Raw genomic sequence first — 20,236 nt, 5'->3', positions numbered from 1 at the left:
GTGAAAGATGTAATAGATCATGTTTATTTATATGGTCAGTAAGTTGCTTATTAGATATTTTCTCCGCTATCTTAGCTGTAAAAGGTAGTAGAGAGATTGGACGTAGGTTTTCTAATACAGTGCGGTCAATGCGGGAATTCTTTTTCAGAGGTTTGACAATAGCCTGTTTCCATTTGTCGGGAACTATGCCATCTTGGAAGGAGCGGGATATAATGTCCATAATGTGGGGCATGATAGTGTTGGCGCCTTCCATAATTATATTCGGTCTGGCGGCATCAAGGGGGGAGCCGGATTTTATTCCTCTGGCTGTGTCCTTAAGTACGTCTAGGCTGTGTACGGTGAATTCGTCCAATATGCCTCCTACATGGTATTTGTTGTTGGCATGAATAGTATTAGTACCAAGTCTTGCCTCTGTAGGAAAAGTATCATAAATGTTCTTAACCTTAGAGGCAAAGAACTCCGCAATTTTGTCACAGTTCTCTTTGGAGGTAGGAGTTTCATCCGGCTCCTTCTGAGTTCTTAGCGACTTCAATATCGTGAATAGTTCTTTAGGAGCATTCTTAGCCCCGTTAATTTTCTCCGTGTAATAAGTGCCTCTGGTTTTCATGATTAGTGAGTGGTATTGTTTGAGTTCATATTTGTATTCCTCTCTCGCTTTGGTACAATAATTCTTCCTCCATATACGTTCCAGCTTTTTACATTTCTTTTTAACTACGGCTAGTTCATTATTGAACCATGGTGCAGTTGAAACCCCTCCTTTTAGGGATTCTGGTGTTCCATGGCGCTATTTCATTTAGTGTCTCGGAGATCCACGAATCTAGTTGGTCATTTACACGATTTGTGTCCCTGTCCCATCTAGGTTCCCTTTCTATTAGAGCTTGCGAGAAGGAAGTGGGATTACATTTTTTCCAGTTCCTAGTAGTTATTTTCTGGTGGGGTTGTTTAGGGAGTTTTCTGTGTGTAGGTAAGGAGAAAGGCACTAGGTAGTGGTCTGACCATGGGATAGGACAAGGAAGTCCCACCATTACATCTTCACAATTAGTGAAAATGGGGTCTAGTAGGTGTCCTTTTTGGTGGGTATGTGTAGTGACCCTTTGGGCTAGATTTAGTGTGAGTAGGTCTTTACACAAGAGGTTTATACCCTCGTCCTGTTTGTTGTCAAAGTGTATGTTTAAGTCGCCTAACACCATAAATTTGTTGTGTCTGAGGGCAGGTTGCACTATTGTATCCACTAGACTTGATATGAACTTGGTGACTGGGCCCGGTGGTCTGTATATTAAGATACCACTTAGTGTAGTGCCATCTAATGTTGACAGCGTGTATGAAAGGGCTTCACAGTCATCAATTCCAACTTGTTGCACGTCACATGTCATATTGACTTTAAGGATTATGGCAATACCTCCTCCATTCCGTCCCGAGCGGTCCTGTCTAACTATCTTATAGTCAACGTTAAAGGCATCCAGAACATCTGGGGTGGAACTCTCGTTAAGCCATGTTTCAGTAAGGAATAGGGCATCTAGTTTATGTTCCTCAAGTAGATCTTTAATTTCATATTTGTGTTTGGCCAATGATCTGCAGTTGAGCAGGGCCAAACGCCACACGTGAATATTATTAATCTGTGTCTCTGGCCTGAAGTTGGCTTGGCAGTGCCCACACTTCAAAGTGTCTTTGTCTACATTTAGCCTATGTTTGCATGTAAGGTTCAGTGGTTTGGATAACATGAGTAGCTCTTCCCTGGTGTAGATAATCCTATCTCTGGGAGTTGCGGGACCAGGGGACCAGGCCCCTGGGCCCGTACCGGCGCCGACGGGCGCAGACGGGCTTGCCTTAGGCGCGCCTTCGGCGCGCCAGCGGCGCGCCCGCTGCGCACGTCCGCTGCACGGTCGCCTACACATGTGTTTAAGTAGAGGAGTCAGGTTAGCTCCTCCCCTCCTCCCACCCAGGAAATACGTCAGCTAGCTCGGCCACGCCCTCCACACATTCGGCACAAGCCGTGATGGACCGGGGCGGGCGGAGCTGTAGCGGTAGGCCAGGTGAGCTGCAATAATATTCTATATGTATATTGTATATTCTAAACTTCCAAATTACGGCTGTGTTGGGAATATGAAATATGATTTGCTTATAGACGAGATGTATGGACAGCCACTGAGACACAGCTAATTCATTAAAATGGGAAAAAGATGCATGGACGAAAACGTGTAGAATGGTCTCCCTCTCTGAGTGGTTACGTGTCTGTCTGCAAGGGTGAAGCAAGTAGTGCGAAGGTTGCAATTTGAGCGGGTGATGCCATCATCGCTATTAAAACCTTAGTGAGTCACGGCATCTTCACCTGCAGGCAAAAAGCCTTCCTGCAGGCATAGCATGTTTAGGTCCCATCACTGGCCTGGAGAAGCGCAGAAGTCCGCTCGCAGAATGTGACTTACGTGCAATTCCAATGCTTTGTGCACTGGGCACCACTCCCTTTTCTCTACAACAAATGCCCTGTCTCGTGTGTCTGAAACAAGTGCAGGAGCAAGCCCTGGCAAAGGCAAAACAGCAGAATACCAATTAACAGAATACCAGTTGAGGGTTGGGTAGAGGATGCAGCTTGGCACACCGCTGAAAAGCAAACCATAAAATAAGGAAAAGAACTTTTGCAACATGTTGACATCTGCAGCACACTGCTGCTGGGAGATCATTTGCATGCTGCTGCGGTTCGTGCTGCATGCAACAACAAGCAGGGATAGAAAATGACTGAGGCTTTTGCGGAGGCTGGGCTCAGGGCGGTAAGCGAGGCTTTGAGCACGATGCGTTCCAAGCCTTGTGTAATAATAAATGAAAGGAAAGAAAGCATTGGTAAATTAATTGAAAAAATAACGAAAAGGAGTCCTGGGGCGTCGGAGCTAGGGAAAGATTAGTGTGCAGCCAGGGATAGTTAAGTAAATAATGATAATGTAGGAGCAATGTAGGCACACCACAAAAACAAAAATTGGTAAAGGAATTGCAGCGCTCAACCAATAAAATCCAAAGGAAAATGAAAGTGTCAAGCCCACAGACCAATAAGAAGTGAAGGCGAGATAGAAGTCCCTCTTAAGATATATCAAATACAATAGATTTCACAAGCACAGCGTAAGCGCTGTGCAGGGAAAACTGAAAAAGAGACTGCAAACAAACGATTTCGACCCAACCACAGGGTGGCGTAAACATTCACAGAATGCAAATACAGAAAATTCTTAAACCTTTAAGCTACTCCTACAGGTAAGTAATCGTTTCATTCTTTACTCCTAAATTGTGTTCTTTTATTTTAGTCGCAGGAGGGCTGCCATCCCTGCTGTTTTGTTTGTTGTTTTTTTTTAAACAGATTTTATTGCCATTTGTTTCATATAACATTTACTTAAGCGGTTGATATATCAAACATTAGTTCATATGTGTACATTACATTAATCTTCCTCTTTTCCTGTTTCAATATCTATTCAGAGTAAATTATTCAACATGTTCAACCTGTTCCTACACAGCCATCCCTGTTGTTGTACCTGAAAGCAGCGCAGAGTTGCTTGTTTTTGCTGTTTGAATGACCTCCTTGATACTCTCCATTGTGCATAGTAATGGTTAGGTCCATGATATGTGCGGGATAAATAATTCCTTCCCGTTTCGGGTGTAAACTCTTAATAGAACATATAATCCACCCAATTAATTTTTTCCACCTTAAAAGTGGTATTGCGAATACATTTAGCCAGTAAAGTTGACTCCTATAGTGTTTTCTTCAGAAATAGGAGGATATTTAACTGCGGAACTCCACAGACTTCTCCCCCCCTACACGCAAGTACTGTAAATGGGATTAAAGCACTCTGCTATGTTGGGGTGGCGGATAGTTGGGGATCCGTCTGGCAGGGGAGCATGGAGGGGGGTGGTAGAGAGGGGTTGTTTTTCATTCATGGTTTTCTATGTATTTTGTTATTTTCTATGGGCTAACCCAATTGTGATAATTATGCGAGTACAGGCACACTGGATAAGGTATTTTCTGTGACGGATAGTGGGTATGCTGAACACACCACAAGAGAGACCTAGGAAAACTATACATCCATGCACGCCGAAAACGGCATCATGACGACCACACATTTACAATTAGATACTTGACTAAGGCAAGCTGGGAGGCAGGGAGGTGGGTGGGAGAGAGGGGACTGTTATGTTGCTATTCGTGGTTCTTAGTTGCGATTCTCACAAGGGCGAATATGGCACACTTCCTATCTGTGATTAAAAACATTTTCTGGATGCACTATGGCAATGATCATGAGGCAGTATATGTTGTTCGTGGTAAAAAGGGATGATGCAGGCACAACAAGAGTCCAATTCACAGATGCCCCAGATCTCACTCCTTTGTCGCTGCTTACATGGAACGTAAATGGGATGGGAGATAAGATAAAGAGGGGTCTGGTCCTACAATATTTGAGGAGGTGTGCACCGGCAGTGGCCCTGCTGCAGCAGACACACTTGATGGGCTCGGCCTTCAGGGCTATGGACCGTTAGGGGTTTCGAATGGTGGTGCATTCTGAGTTCTCTTCTGCTTCAAGGGGTGTTGGTATTCTAGTACGTGAACAGTTTCCCCTAATAATAACGCATATTCAGACGGATGACCAGGGTCGATTTGCGGCTATTACATGTCAGTGGGAAGGGAAACTTCAATATCGTGTCCGTATACATCCCTCCGGCTCTTCATTCAGTGGCCCTCCCAGTGCTTAGCGCGTTTCTATTAGGCCTCCCAGCAGGTATGATACTAATCGGTGGGGACTTGCTGTCATTGATGGAAGCCGAGATCGATTTCCCCCCAGGAAGAACATGGCAGGCACTACTTGTATGGACGGATTTATGGATGCCCTTGGGCTTACAGATGTGTGGAGATACAGACATCCAGAAGCACGGCAATACACTTTTCAGTCAGGGGTACACAATAGCCTCTCCCGCATCGATTATTTTTTTGCAGCTGCAGATATCCTCACGAATGTAGTGAACGTTGAGATCCGTCCTAGGGGTATTTCAGATCACTCACCGCTAATATTAACGTACACAAACCATCATAAAGCAAGAAAACATGTTTACCCCATATATCCAGGGTATCTGCATGTCCCTAAGATCTCAAAGGACATTGTAACAGCAACACGTCATTACTTCCAGGAAAATGCTTCTTCGGTCCAGTCCCCTAGTATTCTTTGGGAAGCATATAAAACGGTGGTCCGTGGTCAGGCCGTCTCCTCTATTGTGGGTCATAAGAGGGAGAAACAAGCTGAGCTAGACACTATAGAATCGGAATTGAGTAATGCTACTGAGCAGCACACACAGAACCCGTCGCCAGAGACATCCCGAACCTTGCGTGCTAAACAATGTGAATTTAGAGAATACCAACGAGAAGTGACTAAGGCGTGGATGCAGGCTACGCGACACACGATATATGAGATGGGTGATAAGGCTAGTAAGCTCATAGCCTGGCTAGATAAAAAGGAGCGAGCGCAAAGAATGATAGCGCAGCTACAACTCCGGATGGCTTCTTGGTAGCGGCGTCAAAAGAAATTGTGAATACATTGGCCGGGTATTTCAAACTGGTGTACGCTTCTCAGACGACTATAGAGACGATCGAGGCTCAAACGTATATTAAGGAAATTAGTATGCCTAAGTTGTCCCCAGAAGAGGCCCTCACCCTGGAAGCTGATCTAACGATTGAGGAATTGCAGGTGGCTATCGGCTCCCTGCAATCTGGTAAAGCAGTGGGGCCTAATGGTTTACCCATTGAACTATATAAAAAGACTGCCGCTACGACTGCCCCCTATATTTTAAATATGTATCTTGAAAGTTTAGAGGCAGGGGAGCTCCCACGAGATCAGCGAATGGCCACCATAGTGACGATCCCAAAGCCCGGTAAGCCCCCCGAGGAATGCACTTCCTATCGTGCGATATCATTGATTAACGCTGAAGCCAAAATATTAGCCAAACTTTTCGCGACACGGTTGACCCCACATCTTACGACCCTAATTCATCCAGATCAGTCTGGGTTTATGCCAAATAGGAGCACGGCTCTCAACTTGCGGCAGTTGCATGGAGTGATGGCTCGCATGCCCTATATTCAGAAGCCAGCGCTCATCCTATCCCTTGATGCACGAATGGCGTTCGACATGGTGGAGTGGCCATATCTTTTTGCAGTCCTTAGAAACTTAGGCTTTGGCTCGATATTCTGTGCATGGATACGACTACTATACACTAAACCCCTAGCACATGTAGTGGTCAATGGCCATATATCTAGAGATTTCCCACTGACGCGTGGAACGCGCCAAGGGTGTCCACTATCCCTGTTGCTCTTCGCACTTGTGTTGGAACCACTAGCATGGATCAGGTGGGAGCCAGTGATTTGTGGGCTCCAATGGACACCGATCTGGGAAGACCGCATCTCCCTCTATGCGGATGATGTTCTGCTATATCTAACATCCCCTAGGCGCTCCATCTTGGTGCTCTTAAATATTTGTGAGATTTTTGGTCGGGTATCCGGGTACACCATTAATTGGTCCAAGTCGGTTCTATTTATATTGCGTGGCCCGCCACCGATTCTTCCAGGGGACTGCCCGTTGCAGATCACTGAGGCTACCTTCAAATATTTAGGCATTCATGTTACGCCCAAGCCTGATGAATTTTTTCAGAGAAATCTTGGGCCCCCCTTGGAACAGTTTCGACAGGACACGACGGTCTGGCAGAAATTGCCATTGACAATGCTGTGAAAAGCAGCACTTTTTAAAATGATGGCGCTCCCACGCTTTTTGTATGTTTTGGAGAATACCCCGTTTCGCGTACCACTGAGCTATTTCAAAAAAATAACAGCGGAAGTTTCCGGTCTGCTCTAGGGGAATAAACCAGCACGCGTTGCACAGGATAAGTTGGTCAGAAGCTGGTATGATGGCGGTATAGCCCTCCCAAAAATACAACTGTACTATTGGGCGGCTCAGTTAAAAGTAATTAACTGCTGGATGCATACTCTCCAGACACACCCAGCGTTTCAGGCGGATAGGCAAGGGCTTGGAGAGGAAGGGGTCATGTCAGAACTGTATAACAGAAGCAAATCCAGACTACTGATTGGGCCAACAGCACACAGTTCACATATGGTATGAAGCACGTACCAGACTAGGATGGCGGGGGCTAATCACACAAATGACACCACTCTGGACTTCTCAACGGCTTGGGATAGGAATAGTACGCGAAACGGGGTATTCTCCAAAACATACAAAAATAGCAAGGAATAGTAAAGGATTTGACAAGTGGGATGCGATCGGCATATCCACGGTGGGTGATCTCTGGAGGAAGGGAGAAGTGGTCCCATTTGAACACCTGAAGGTCCAATATGCACTTGGCTCTTCAGAGGTTTTTAGGTACACCCAGAGCAAACACGCACGACAGGCTGTTTTACCCTCAGGCACCAGAAGCTACTCCTCTAGAAGATAGATTGTTGACCGAATATATGCAAAAAAGGGCCACCTCCTTCACCTATCGTAAGTTAGTAAACAACTTGCCTGACTCCATGTTGACACTTAAACAGAAATGGTCCACGGATTTAGGGGAAATTGATGACTCGGAGTGGCAGGAGGCACTATTGTCTCTTCGAGAGGTTGCAATACCTGCGCGACTTAGGTTGATACAACTCAAAGTACTTCACCATACATATTACACTAGAGTGACCCTCTGCAAAATAGGAACGCCTTCACATCAATTCTGTTTGCGAGATTGTGGGGAAGAGGGTACTTTCTATCATACTATATGGGATTGCCCGAAGATTATGGCGTACTGGGTCAAGATAATGAGAACTGTATCACAAACTGTGGAGGTGTCACTGATTCCAGAACCAAGACGATGTTTGCTAAATATGTGGGAACCAAATGACCTGAGCCATCCAGCGCAAGATTGGGTAACACTGGGACTTATGCTTGCTAAACAGAATATTGCGAGGAGGTGGGGGTCAGGAGAGTCACCTACATTGCAAGAATGGTGTAAAGACATGGATGAAGCTATGGTGGCAGAGAGGGCGGCGTCTGTGCATCTTGGGTGTCCACAAAAATGGGAAAGAGTCTGGGGAGACTGGAATAAATTCAGGGGGTATATCTGTGAACCACCAAGAATGGAAACTGATCAAATGTCCGATTAAAGGGGGAAGGGAGGGAACCAAGTTATTGCATTGTGCTGTCGCCGGGACCGTCCCTTATGTAATGGATAATTATTTCATAAATAATGTTAAAAGGTAAATGTGCAACTGGATGCTAAACAATGTGTATACCATGTGATTTTGTGATGCCCTGCGTTTCCAATAAAAGTATTTAAAAAAATAAATTTTAAAAAATGAGGATATTTAATTTGTTTGTTGCATAGGTTTGAGCCTCATTTAAGATCTCTACTTTTGCTTGATGCTGTAGTAAGTGTGTAAATTATACATTTTCTTTAGGAAAATCCTCTGGAAAGCTAAATTTGATGACCAGTGTGGGAAACTTGGAGACAATGAAGGTACATTTGTCAGATTCCTCGAAGTCTGTAAGTAGTGACCGTTCATCTGGTCCAAATGGCTCTCGGTGAAAATAAAGACATGCATTTTATTGGCCCATTACAAAGAAACTATTACATTTTTCCATTTTGTGACCTTTCTCTATTACTTTTTCTAATTTGCGGTTTTGGTTTCTCAGTAATTATATTGAAATAATGTTATTCTTGATTACGGGTTAGGGGTTTTCACATAACTGCTTGACCCTTTTAGCAAAGGGCCGAGCCGACTTCCACGTGTCTGTGGAGACCATCTTTTATTCTGGAGCATCTGCTCTAGGGCATTAACCCCATGATGAACAGTTATTTAATTTTTTTTTAATGTTAGTTCCCTCTTATCACATGAGATACAGCCAAAAAAGCATTAGATCATCTTTTGGACATTATTTCAACTACATTGTGAAGCACATATTTCTTTCATCATTTAAAGGGTTAAATATAGCTAAAGTATTCATTGTGTAAGGAAATTGTTACTTTATTCAGTGTTCCTAGGCTGCAGTTTTTCAAAATGTGTGGATTCTACTCATTATTTTTCACAGAGCATTAAACATTTAGTACCACAAGTTCATATAATATTGTTAAGGTGATAGCTTACAGCATCAGCAATATAGGAGGTGAACATCATAGTAGACCTTTACCCAGAACCTGCACGAAATGTCTTTAAATGTGAATGGTAACAATGTGATAAATAATAAACACCATATAGGGAGCCTCCCGCACAGGATCAACATTATATTCAGCTAGGAACATAAGGCAGAACATGTAAAGCCACTTATTGGCAGGTTTCTGATGCACTTTGACTTGATGTGCCCTGGGTCCCTGCCAGTCAGGTTCCCAGGGCCTATGTTCTTTCCCAAAATCGTACCTTTGTACCCACAATTGGCACATCTGTGGCCACAGGTAAGCCCCTTGTAAAACATACCATGGGTACTAAGGGCACTGTGACCAGGGAAGGCCTCTAAGGGATGAGGCACATATTGTGCCAGCGTGAAGAGACCCTGCACCTTAACCCTTAACACCCATACACTGCCATAGCAGGCTGCGTGTGTATGTGCATAGAAGAGTGAAGAGACGACATAGCTCACATCTCTGTGTGCCATGCCTGCAACCTACTGCCTGGGGCCTACCCCTTGTAGTCAATGTAATCCAAAAATAATCTAAAAGTATTCCAAAAGTAATTACTGTGTACTTTAACCTGTTTTAAAACCCAATACAAACCTGTAATGATTGCAAATTCAATAACAACTTCTTTTCCTTGTAAAGTCTTGCTTTTGAGAGTATATTCCACTTACCTGTGCCAATTCCTACTTCGTACTAGAAATAAAAGCATAAGTATACCTTTTTTATACTTACCTAATTGGTCTGGATTCAGTCTGAGTGTGTGCCATCAGCCTTGAGTGAGTGAATACAATAAATGCGTAATACACCCTCTGTATAAGCCTAACTGCTGGCCCATACTAGCACAAAGAGAGCTATTAGCACTTGTCTAATTTAGCCTCTGCTATACCTTTGGAGACTCCCTAGACTCTGTGGACACTATACCTTACTTTGGTATAGTATATACAGAGCCAGCCTCTTACACTTGTTCGTCAGCATCTTTCTGGCACCTTGTGTGATCTACATGACTTGCTAATAAAAAATCATAGCCAACTGACTACCACCTTGGACAAGAGGCTCCGAATCGATGTTCTGGCTGAGATAGATGTATTTTTATGAAGCTGATTTTTCTCTCCAGCTATTTCCTGGATGTTTTTCAAGTTCTCAGTTTTCTGACTTTGTAGAAGAAAATGATTATACTTTTCTATTGGTAAACTTGAGCTTGGTTTCTGAAACTAAATATCAAATGCTTTCTAGAGCTCGGCAGAAACAAGCCATATTGTGTGCAATCTGGAAGAACCTCAGAAGACATGGCAGCAGAACAGCAAATAATCCTTACTTTTGTCACTGGGCTCTTGAGTGTAGGTTTAGCGAGGTGCGGTGCAGGCTTGTTTATATTCTTTCTATTAGGTCATCTTCTAGTTGAAAGAGGGCAAGGTCTGAAATCTCTTCATCTCAGTCCTTAGGTAAGCTAATGTCATATGCCTCCTCTCACACACAGTCTGCTCAGTGCTCACACTTTGACAAACAAATAATATCCCCACCATGCTAAGCGTATCTCCGTTTTCTCATTCACAGTCCTCTCTCACATCCCACACTGCACTATATGCTTATCATCACTCACTCTGCAGTAGGACAGACACCATGTTTAGCATCTTTTTAAGCATGAACTTTGCCAGGGGCATCAAAATGAATCCAACCCTCAGCGTGGTCTCTAGCTTGCCGCCAACCTCATGCTTGTGACAGTTGCAACAAAAATCCCCATTGTGCTGGAAGAATAAGTTACATACCACTTCAGTCTTTTTCAGGTGAAAGACTGGATCCAGAAAGCACACTGACAACAGTCCCCGTCTTCTTTTCATGCCCTTCGAGCATAGGCAAGGCTAAAAAGATTGGTAGAAACTGTAGTGTGCCAAAACTAACTTGAGACCTTATTAAAAGTCACATGACTTCTCTATAGAAGGGGGGACTTGTGGGATTGATGAGGAATCAGCTGGTAGAAAGTGGATCCACCAGAAAGATCAGTAATAAATGTAAGTAACTTGTTTTTCTCATGGATACTACTACCAGGAGATTTCTCACCTCTTGAATAAATTTACAAGCAGTAGTTCCAAGATGGTGGGTCAGAGGAGATTGTTAAATTGGTAAGTTCTACAACACAGATGGTAAAATGCCCATTCCTGCAGTCTAGGCAATAATGCCTGGAAAAGGTAAGGACCAAAGCTCTTGTTGCGGACCAGCATAGCCAAAGAAAAGTTGATCATCAGTCAACTGCTTGTGGGTCCTGTCAGTGTAGAAACTGAGGGCCCTGCAAAGACGCAGGTGGTTAGTCTTTCCTCCTTTTTTGGAAGGATGCGGAGGCAGGTAGAATGTCTCTTGTAAGGATGCTTTACTACCAAAGGACATTTTGTGCGGGAAAAATGCTATCAAAGGAGGAGCTACTGACAAAGCATGTGCTCACTAACATGCAAGCTGAGGTAGTTTACAAAGTAAACGGTTACAAAGGACAATTGTGCATGAGCTTGAAGATGTAATCCATCTGGAACGTGAGCACCAGGTTAAGATCGCATTAAGACATGACAATAGGGAGAAGGGGAAACTAATGGGTCATCTCCTTTGGAAAACAGATAATGGTAACAGAAATTAACAATGATAGCAATTTCATTTTTAATTTGATGGACCAGCTGAGTGATAAGTCTTAACAGCTCCTACAGCAAAGCCTTACTAGGCCAAGCAAAAAGCAAAGCACAACACATCGGATAAATATGCCTTAGTGGGGTCAACTTCCACCCCAGCACACCAAGAAGCTAAACAGGTCCAACATACAGAATAAACAGACTTGGTAGAAGAGCGATTAGTTGACAAAATCATGTCCCCACCGTCTTTGCGGGCAGGTAAAAAAAACACAGATTGTCATGTTTGATCGCATGTGTTAGGCAACGGTGAAGCCCTATAACCACCTGGAACCAGGGGTATAACAGAAGATATACAAGGTGGTCTCTAGTGAAAAAATAATGTTTATGGTCGCATAACAGTTATACTGAACAGCTGACAAGCATCACACATTTAAAGGTTGTCTGTGCTCAGACAGTGCAATAGAGAGTTGCAAAGAAGTGTGTAAAATAAAAGACAATAGACTTCTACCATCATTTTTCTGTCACAGGCACAGTCAAGTGCATTTAGCCATGAGCCCCACGGTTAATGTTTTCTGTAAAAGTTCAACTGCAATAGTGTTGATCGTGTTTTCGAACTAATAACACTTTAAGGTCGTCATCAGCATAGGTTGGAGCTTGAGCAAGGTTGAGAAATTAAGAATAACCAGATAAAGGGAAAGGTAGAATTCAGTATTGTCCTTTAAAAAGAGAAGAAAATATTTGTTTGTGGCATGGGTAGCTGTATATACATATGTTCAGCTTAATCCTGCCATCTAGAGTTGGGCTCAGACATGTACAACTTGTTTTTCTTCGCAGAAGTCTTTTGAGTCACAAGGTATAGTGACTGTTCCTATGACTGGTAATGCACATGGGCATCATCTCCATTGTTAGATTGTTTTTATCCGCTGTCGGAGTTGAACATGCTTCGCCGGGGCTCTGAGTTGACACCACGTGGTGCTCTTCGTCGGGGCCTCTCGAGTCTTCCGTTCCTGATAGCTACGGACAATTCTTTTTTACATGGAGTTTCTTCACCTCTGTCATGGTCTTTCCCTCGGATCTGCTTCTTCTGGTTTGTCGATGCTCCTCTCAAGTCTATTCAGTCAGCTCCCCAGCTCGACAATGCGAGCCCCCTGGTTCTCCGATAACCTGCAAAAGGACAAAACAGACTGTAAGAGGCTGGAGCGGATCTGGAGAAAAGGGTATAACACCACTAATAAAGAAGCATATAAAGCAAGCTTTACTAACTATAAATAAATTACTCCAAGGAGCCCAAAAAGCATATTTTTCAGAGCAGATTAACACGGCTAAATCTTCCTACAGAGAACTCTTCAGAACTATAGCCAATCTTGCGAACCCCACCAAACCCAACACACAGCACTCTGTGAATCCTTAGCCTCCTTCTTTCTGAATAAGGTGGAATAAGGTGGAAGTTATTTTTTCTTCCTTCATCAACCAGCAAAGAGGGGTGGTGAGTTGTTAGCCGGGCGAAAATCCGTGACCTTCAACTCTGCACCTATATTAGAGGGTTTCACACCATTCGAGATCCAAGATGTAACCAACCTTCTGATAGGGACTCGATCTGGATCCCCCCTGGACTCTTGTCCAATATCGGTGATCAAAAACACCCCTGACTTCATTGCCTCCATTCTTACGCCTTTGCTTAACATAATCATTGAGTCAGACCAGTATCCCACAACCTGGAAATCCGCCTCAATACTCCCGCTGATTAAAAAAACAAACCTGGATCCAAGCGATCCGAATAACTATAGACCCATCTCTCAACTTCCATTGCCGGCAAAAATTATAAAGAAGGCTATCAATGTGCAACTTGGCACATTCTTTCAGAGCAACAATGTGCTTGATCCTACGCAGTATGGCGTTTGCACCAGACATAGCACAAAGCTAGCCCTGATTAAAGCCACAGAGGAGGTACAAGAGGCCGTGGACCAGGGAGGCGCTGCGATCCTGATTATGTTGGATGTGTCAGCAGCCTTCGATACGGTCCATCATGAAGTTCTGATGGACAGATTATCGAGAGCGGGGAGTCACGACAAGGCCTGGAACTCATTGAAATCTTTTTTGTCCGATAGAACGTAAATGGTGGATCTGGGATGGGATAGGTTGAAGCCTTTTTCCCTTCCTTGCGTGGTGCCACAAGGGTCCTTCCTTAGCCCCACACTTTTTAATATATACGTTAGCACGCTGGCAGCCTTGATAAGATCTTTCGGGCACCAATTAACATCCTGCACGAACGACACACAAATTGTATTGTCCCTACAGTGAGGCAAAGAAGCCGGAACGGCCTTAAGATGCCACGATTGCATGAAAGCTATAATTAGTTGGATGTCCGCGAACTGCTTGAAACTCAATGCAGGCAAAACGGAGGTTATTCTATTTGGGAATCACCCCAACTTCTGGACACCAGACTTGTGGCCTGACAAAATGGGTAAGCCCCCAACCCCCACGGTGAAAGCCAAGAACCTGGGTGTGATTATGTATAACAAACTTACTTTTGGGGACCAGGTCAGTGGGGTTGTCTCAACAAGCTTTTTCCTCCTCAGAATTTGGAGGAAAATTACATTTTTCCTCTGAGGATAGCTTCGGGACAGCAGTCTCAGCCCTCATGTTGTCACGGCTGGATTATTGTAATAGTCTGTACTTGAACATTCAAAAGAAACATCTGAACAGACTCCAGCTTGTGCAAAATGCGGCAGCTAGGCTGCTAACGGGCACACCAAGGTTTGTCTCAGTTAGAAATGGACTTCGACACCTTCACTAGCTCCCAATAAAACAACGTGCACAATTCAAGGTGCTTTGCACGGTCTTTAAGTCTTTGATGGGCAGTGGTCCTGAATATCTGAGAAGACGCCTTCAATGGTATCTCCCCGGAAGAATGTTGTGCTCCTTGGTAGCAAAACAAGTGACTGTTCCCAGAGTGAAAAAAGCTAACTGGGGCGGCAGCAGTTTCATCTTGTGTGCCGCAAATGCTTGGAACAACCTACCAGTGCATCTTAGGAACTCCACTGAGCTCCTTTCTTTCAGGAAGGGGTTGAAAACGTGGCTCTTCTCAGAATAAGACTTTTGCGCCTACGGAAACCAGTTAGACAGTACTCAGCGCCAGGACACCCTTGGGTAAAAGTGCGCTTTAAAAACTCTAATAACATATGCTAATCGGAGAGACTCTGACATGGGCCGGTTTCTCTGCCAGGCCTTTGCTGGCGGGGGACATGCCCAGGTGACATGGGCTGTGAGTTGGGGATCCATTGGTCTGGTCGGTTCCCGTCCCCCCGTTGGGGATCGGGGTCCAGTCCCGCCGCGACAGATGCTTCAGTGTTTTTGAGGTATAGGGTGGGGGGTTAGTTGGGTGGGGATTGTTTGCGTTCACAAATCGCACTTATGCTGATGATCCGCTGCTCTTCACACATGCACCGAAAAGTCCCCATGCCTGCTATAGTGGTAGATACAAGTCCAGATGGCCAGCACAAGCAGTAGAGGGCAGGTGACCAAGGGTACCCTCCGTATCGTTAGCTGGAATGTGCGCGGTGCCATGGACAAAATTAAATGAGGGGGCCATACTCCAACAGCCCAAACGGGCCAGGGCCGATATCCTTATGTTACAGGAAACGCACCTCATGGGTACGAATGCCCTCTGCTTTCAGTGTTATGGGTTTCAGCAGGTAATCCACTCCGGCTTTATAAGGGGTTCGCGGGGGTAGTGATCCTGATGCACTGCAGGGTCCCTTATACTCATATTGATCAGTGGACAAGACACACAGGGGCGCTATTTGTTTCTTCGGGGCAAGATCGGAGAGGACCCCCTAGTGTTGGGTAGTGTCTATGCTCCCCCTCCCTTTCAATGGAATCTGGTGGTGCGGCTTATGAACCTATGGGCGGATATGCCAGATGCGTTATCTGTGGTTGGTGGGGACTGGAACGATGTCCTGGATCTGGCCAGGGATCGGTGGCAGGCTGGGGGTGGTCCGGAGGGTGGTCGCCCCACGAGATTGCACTCCTTAGTGACAGGACTTGATTGGGTTGATGGGTTCATGCCCCAGAGGGTGACCAGGCACAACATTAGGCAAGCGCACGTGGCGATGGCAGCTATCCGACAGTTGGGGGAACCAGCGGCGCTCTTATTGGCCGATATGGACAGGGCGTTTGACTCCCTGAGTTGGGTGTACTTATTTGCTTTGCTGCGAAGACTCAACCTTGGACCACACTTTCTCTCCTATTTAACGCTCTTGTACACAGATCTGACGGCGTCGGTGCGGGTGGCTGGTGCGATCTCATCCACTTTTTCTATCAGGCGGGGCACGGCTGGGCTGTCCCCGTATTTATTTGCGCTAGCTATGGAGCCTTTGGCGGCATGGGTGCACATTGATGCGCAGGTCCGGGGATTTGAGTGGGCTCCGGGTCTGTCCGATAGGATCGCATTATATGCGGATAACGTCCTCTTCTTTCTTACAGCCGTAGACAGGACGGGGCCGCGGCTACTGCGCATTATGCAGATTTTTGGGGAGACTTCGGGACTCTATTTGAATCCCCGTAAGACCTCGTTATGGATTCAGGGGGATCAGACGGGAATGGGCGTGTGGATTTCCTCGGTTCAGTTGGCGGCGGGGGGACTGAAATACCTAGGCGTGTTTTTATCAGATGTACCTGCAGTTTCCTGGGAGCGTAACTTGGTTCCAGTGTGGGAACAGATCCGTGAAGACCTCAAGTCCTGGTCCCGTATGCCTCTGTCATTATATGGCAGATCGGCGATATTCAAGATAGTGGCGCTTCTCCGGCTTCTCTATCAGCTACAAAATCACCCATATCAGATCCCGCCCGATGGTTCAGACAGGTGAATGCAGCGCTCGGGCAGTTTTTGTGGGAGGGGGAAAGGTGCGTGTAGCTCTGCAAACATGCTTCTTGTCCACCTACTGCAGGAGGCTAGCGACCTTTGACGTTCTCTTGTACTACCAAGCCTCGCATCTACTGGTTCTTAACGAGTGGTGGTACGGCGATAGGAAAGACCTGGCATATGCAGACGAGCGGCTACTTATGGGGCACCACTCACTACACACAATTCTTTATTCGGCACCTTTGCGGGGTTCACTGCCGTCAGTTACACAGGTGGTGTTCCTGATTTGGAGGCAGGCGTTGCAGCGAATGGGGTGGTGGAACACTCTGACTCTGGAAACCCCCCACTGGGATAATGGGCGCCTACCTCAGTTGGCGGCTCTGCAGGGCTTCCGGGGGTGGGATAACATAGACATCTCAGTCCTGGGCGACGTTATGAGGGGCCGGACGCTCAAATCCTTTCAAGACCTTCAGAAAGAATTCCTTATGCCATGGTCCCAGTTCTATCGTTACCTTCAATTTCGACATGCCCTGTCCCCTAGCTTAGAGGGTTTGGAGTCGTTACCAGAATTTAGCCCACTGGAGGCCAAAGTTTTTATGGGAGATTTAAAGGAGCGGAAAATTTCCCGGTTTTATCAATCCCTGGTTACTCATTGCTCCCCCACGCTACAGAAGCTTTGGGGGGACTGGGAAGAGGATGTGGGCACACTGGAGGAGGAGGAGGACTGGACCAAGGCCCTGGCAGCCCCACGGGGAGCGGCCATAGCGATGCGACTCCGCCTTGTCCAGTTCAAGTACCTACACAGGGTCTACTTTACTCGAGTGCGCTTGTGAATGGCAGAGCTGATCGCCTCACCTATGAGTCTTCGCTGCAGTCGAGAGGAGGGTACATTCATTCACACAGTCCGGCGTTGTCTCTCCCTTGACCGCATTTGGAGGGGGGTGTTTGCCTGTCTCTCGGAGGTCCTGTGGTGGGAGTTCCCCCATACACCGCAGCTAGCCTTGCTTGATGTTATGGAGGGAATAGGAGGCAATATTCACAAGCGACACCTCATGCAATTAGGTTTTACTCTGGCGAAAAAGGACATCGCCACGGCATGGAATGCGCCAAGGGCCCCATCGGTGGCTGCATGGAAGAATGGGCTAGACTTCTGTATGGGGCTGGAACAACCTATCTTTGTCGCTAGGGGGTGCCCTTGCAAACACTTCAAGATTTGGAAACGGTGGGTGGACTACCGGGGACTGTGGTTAGACAAGATCAGCAACAGAGGTCCATCCTCCTTTGGGATAACTCATATGTACACCTTCGGACTGCGGGGGTGCAATGCGGGGGGGGGTGGATGGGTACACTCTTCTTGCTATATTTACAAGCTGAGGACAGGAGTGTGCGGGTCTTGTGCGATCAGGGAGGAGGGGTGGGGGTGGGAAGGAGTTGGGGTATTCTTTTCATTGTTGCTTATATATGCTTGGATTCCATTGGAAAAAGTGAGTCATTGTATTTGTATGGGTTGATGGTGCAGCTGCCTCTAGGGTGCAGTGCTCTGCAATACATGTGCAACTTGACAAAATTTGTTTAAAAAAAAAAAAAACTCTAATAACATAACATAATGGAAAAATCATTCTTTCGCCACTGTCCACAATGGACATGCACTTTGTAATCTGTGCTTGTCACCGGAGTAGAACGAGGCCGCCTGCCTCACACTCTGCTCCAGAAAGACTATTTGGAACTGTTTGGATCATCGACTTGCTCGACGCATCATGGAAGGACACTGTGACGATGATACCCATTTTTTTTTTTTTAACTAAATTTTATTCAATTTTGACATAGGAAGGAGCCATAAGTTAACTGTAATTAATCACATTAAACATACGTAGGTCTAATGGTATAACACAGGCATGACGATGATAGCCATGACATCTTCGCAGAAGACTTTGAAGAAGATGTGGAAAGAGAGGCTTAGGCCGAAAAAGGTCACGGCCTTCAGCCATGAAACCAAATATGCTGCGGACCAATACCCTACCAAACCTTTCCCTCCCAACGTTACCACCTCTTACCACAAGGTAATTCACAGGACAGACACAAATAACAAATTAGACCTACACCCCATTGCAGAGGAGGATGACTTCCTGGTGGAAACCCTCTCATGCACTTGGCGTTCCACACAAATTTGCCCGTGCTCCAGGGAGTTGCTTAAGCCTACACAGGATTATTTCAGAGACTCATTCAAGGCTAGGATAGTCACCTCAAGGGTTGACAGATATACAAGTCCTCCCCCTCTGTTCGGCCTCTACCAGAGGTCAAATCTCACCAGACTCCCTGCTAGTGCACGCCACCCGTAAACAGCGAAATGCACATGACACTGGGCATGGCCCCACTGTCATACCAAGAAAGTAAGGAAATCGATGCAGTGGGAAAAAGGGTTGACACACAATCTGCAACTCATTGACGGATCACCAACTACATGAGGTTGTTGTCCGGATATGACCTTGCCTGATGGAACGTAATGGGGGATCTGATCCAGCATCTCTCAGATCAGTACAAACAACGGGCACAGGAGATTGTGGCAGAAGGGCAAACAAACTCCAATACCAACAGGTGTACTCACAACGGCGCTGACACCGCCACTAGAGGCATTAACTTGAGGGTCTTGATCCACAGGCATGCTTGCCTCCGTATACCTGGCTTCAAGCCAGACGTCCAGCAGCACCATATCAACATGCCTTTTGATGGGGAACACCTCTTTGGGCCTCATGTTGATCAGATGCTTGAGAAAATCAAAAAACATACGGACAGCCAAAGCAAATATGAACTCCCAAGTCCTTCCCCCATTTTAGTCGCTCACAATTCCATCTGCTACCAGAGGCAAAAGCACCAGCCACAATCCTCCTGGGTTTATTCCAGGGGTGCCTATATGAAAATTAACTCCAAGGGCTGGGGTAAAGGTGGGGCGGCCAAGGGAACCACACACCCGAAGCTGTGACTCCTTCTCCCTCAATCACAGAACACCTGTTGGGAGACATCTGCAGGTGTTCCTTCCGCAATGGCAAAGCATCACCTCAGATCAACGGGTACAGTCCATTGTAGAGCAAGGTTACTGCCTGTAACGCATTGCCCCATCACCAAATATCGCCACTGCAAAAACCCTTTCTCACCAGAACATCATCTCCTATTCAAGGAAGAAGTAGAGGGCTTTTACTCAATGGGGCACTAGAGCCTGTGCTACTACAACAAAATGGCTAAGGAGTGTACTCCCTGTACTTTCTAATCCCCAAGAAAGATGGGTCCTTCAAGCCCATGCTAGACCTCAGGCCCTTCAGCAAGTATAACATTTGGTGTTGGGCAATCCACCACAGAGTAAACCTAGTCAGCCCGATACAGCACCAAGTTCACAAGTGGTACCTCCACCCCTAAAGCTTGCACCCGTACTTCCAACATTGGGGGTTTCCTTACATAGATCTGTTTACAACCACTGAAAACGTCAAATGCTCAAGCTTCACTTCCAGGTTTCCACAGTCCATGGGCAATGTACTATAGATTAACTGGTCAGGGATATTTGACTATGCTTTTATTCCTCTCCTGCTCCTTTCATTTGTAGTTC

General features: G+C 45.9%; 1 protein-coding gene across 3 annotated transcripts in view; it reads left to right on the top strand.

The window, feature by feature from the left end:
- CPAP (centrosome assembly and centriole elongation protein) overlaps positions 1-20,236 on the top strand; it is a 521,976-nt gene that overhangs the window by 350,518 nt on the left and 151,222 nt on the right. For 2 of the 3 annotated variants that reach the window (XM_085621543.1, XM_085621541.1), the window contains one exon: positions 8,450-8,535. In XM_085621543.1, coding sequence (XP_085477669.1) covers positions 8,450-8,535 — 86 coding nt within the window. The remainder of the gene's footprint in view (positions 1-8,449; positions 8,536-20,236) is intronic. The other variant, XM_085621542.1, reaches the window with a different exon arrangement.

Source organism: Triturus cristatus, chromosome 8 (genome assembly GCF_964204655.1).
Source record: "Triturus cristatus chromosome 8, aTriCri1.1, whole genome shotgun sequence".
In the NCBI taxonomy this organism is placed as follows: domain Eukaryota; kingdom Metazoa; phylum Chordata; class Amphibia; order Caudata; family Salamandridae; genus Triturus; species Triturus cristatus.
Note: the sequence above shows the minus strand (reverse complement) of the source record. Positions and strands in the feature narration are given on the sequence as shown.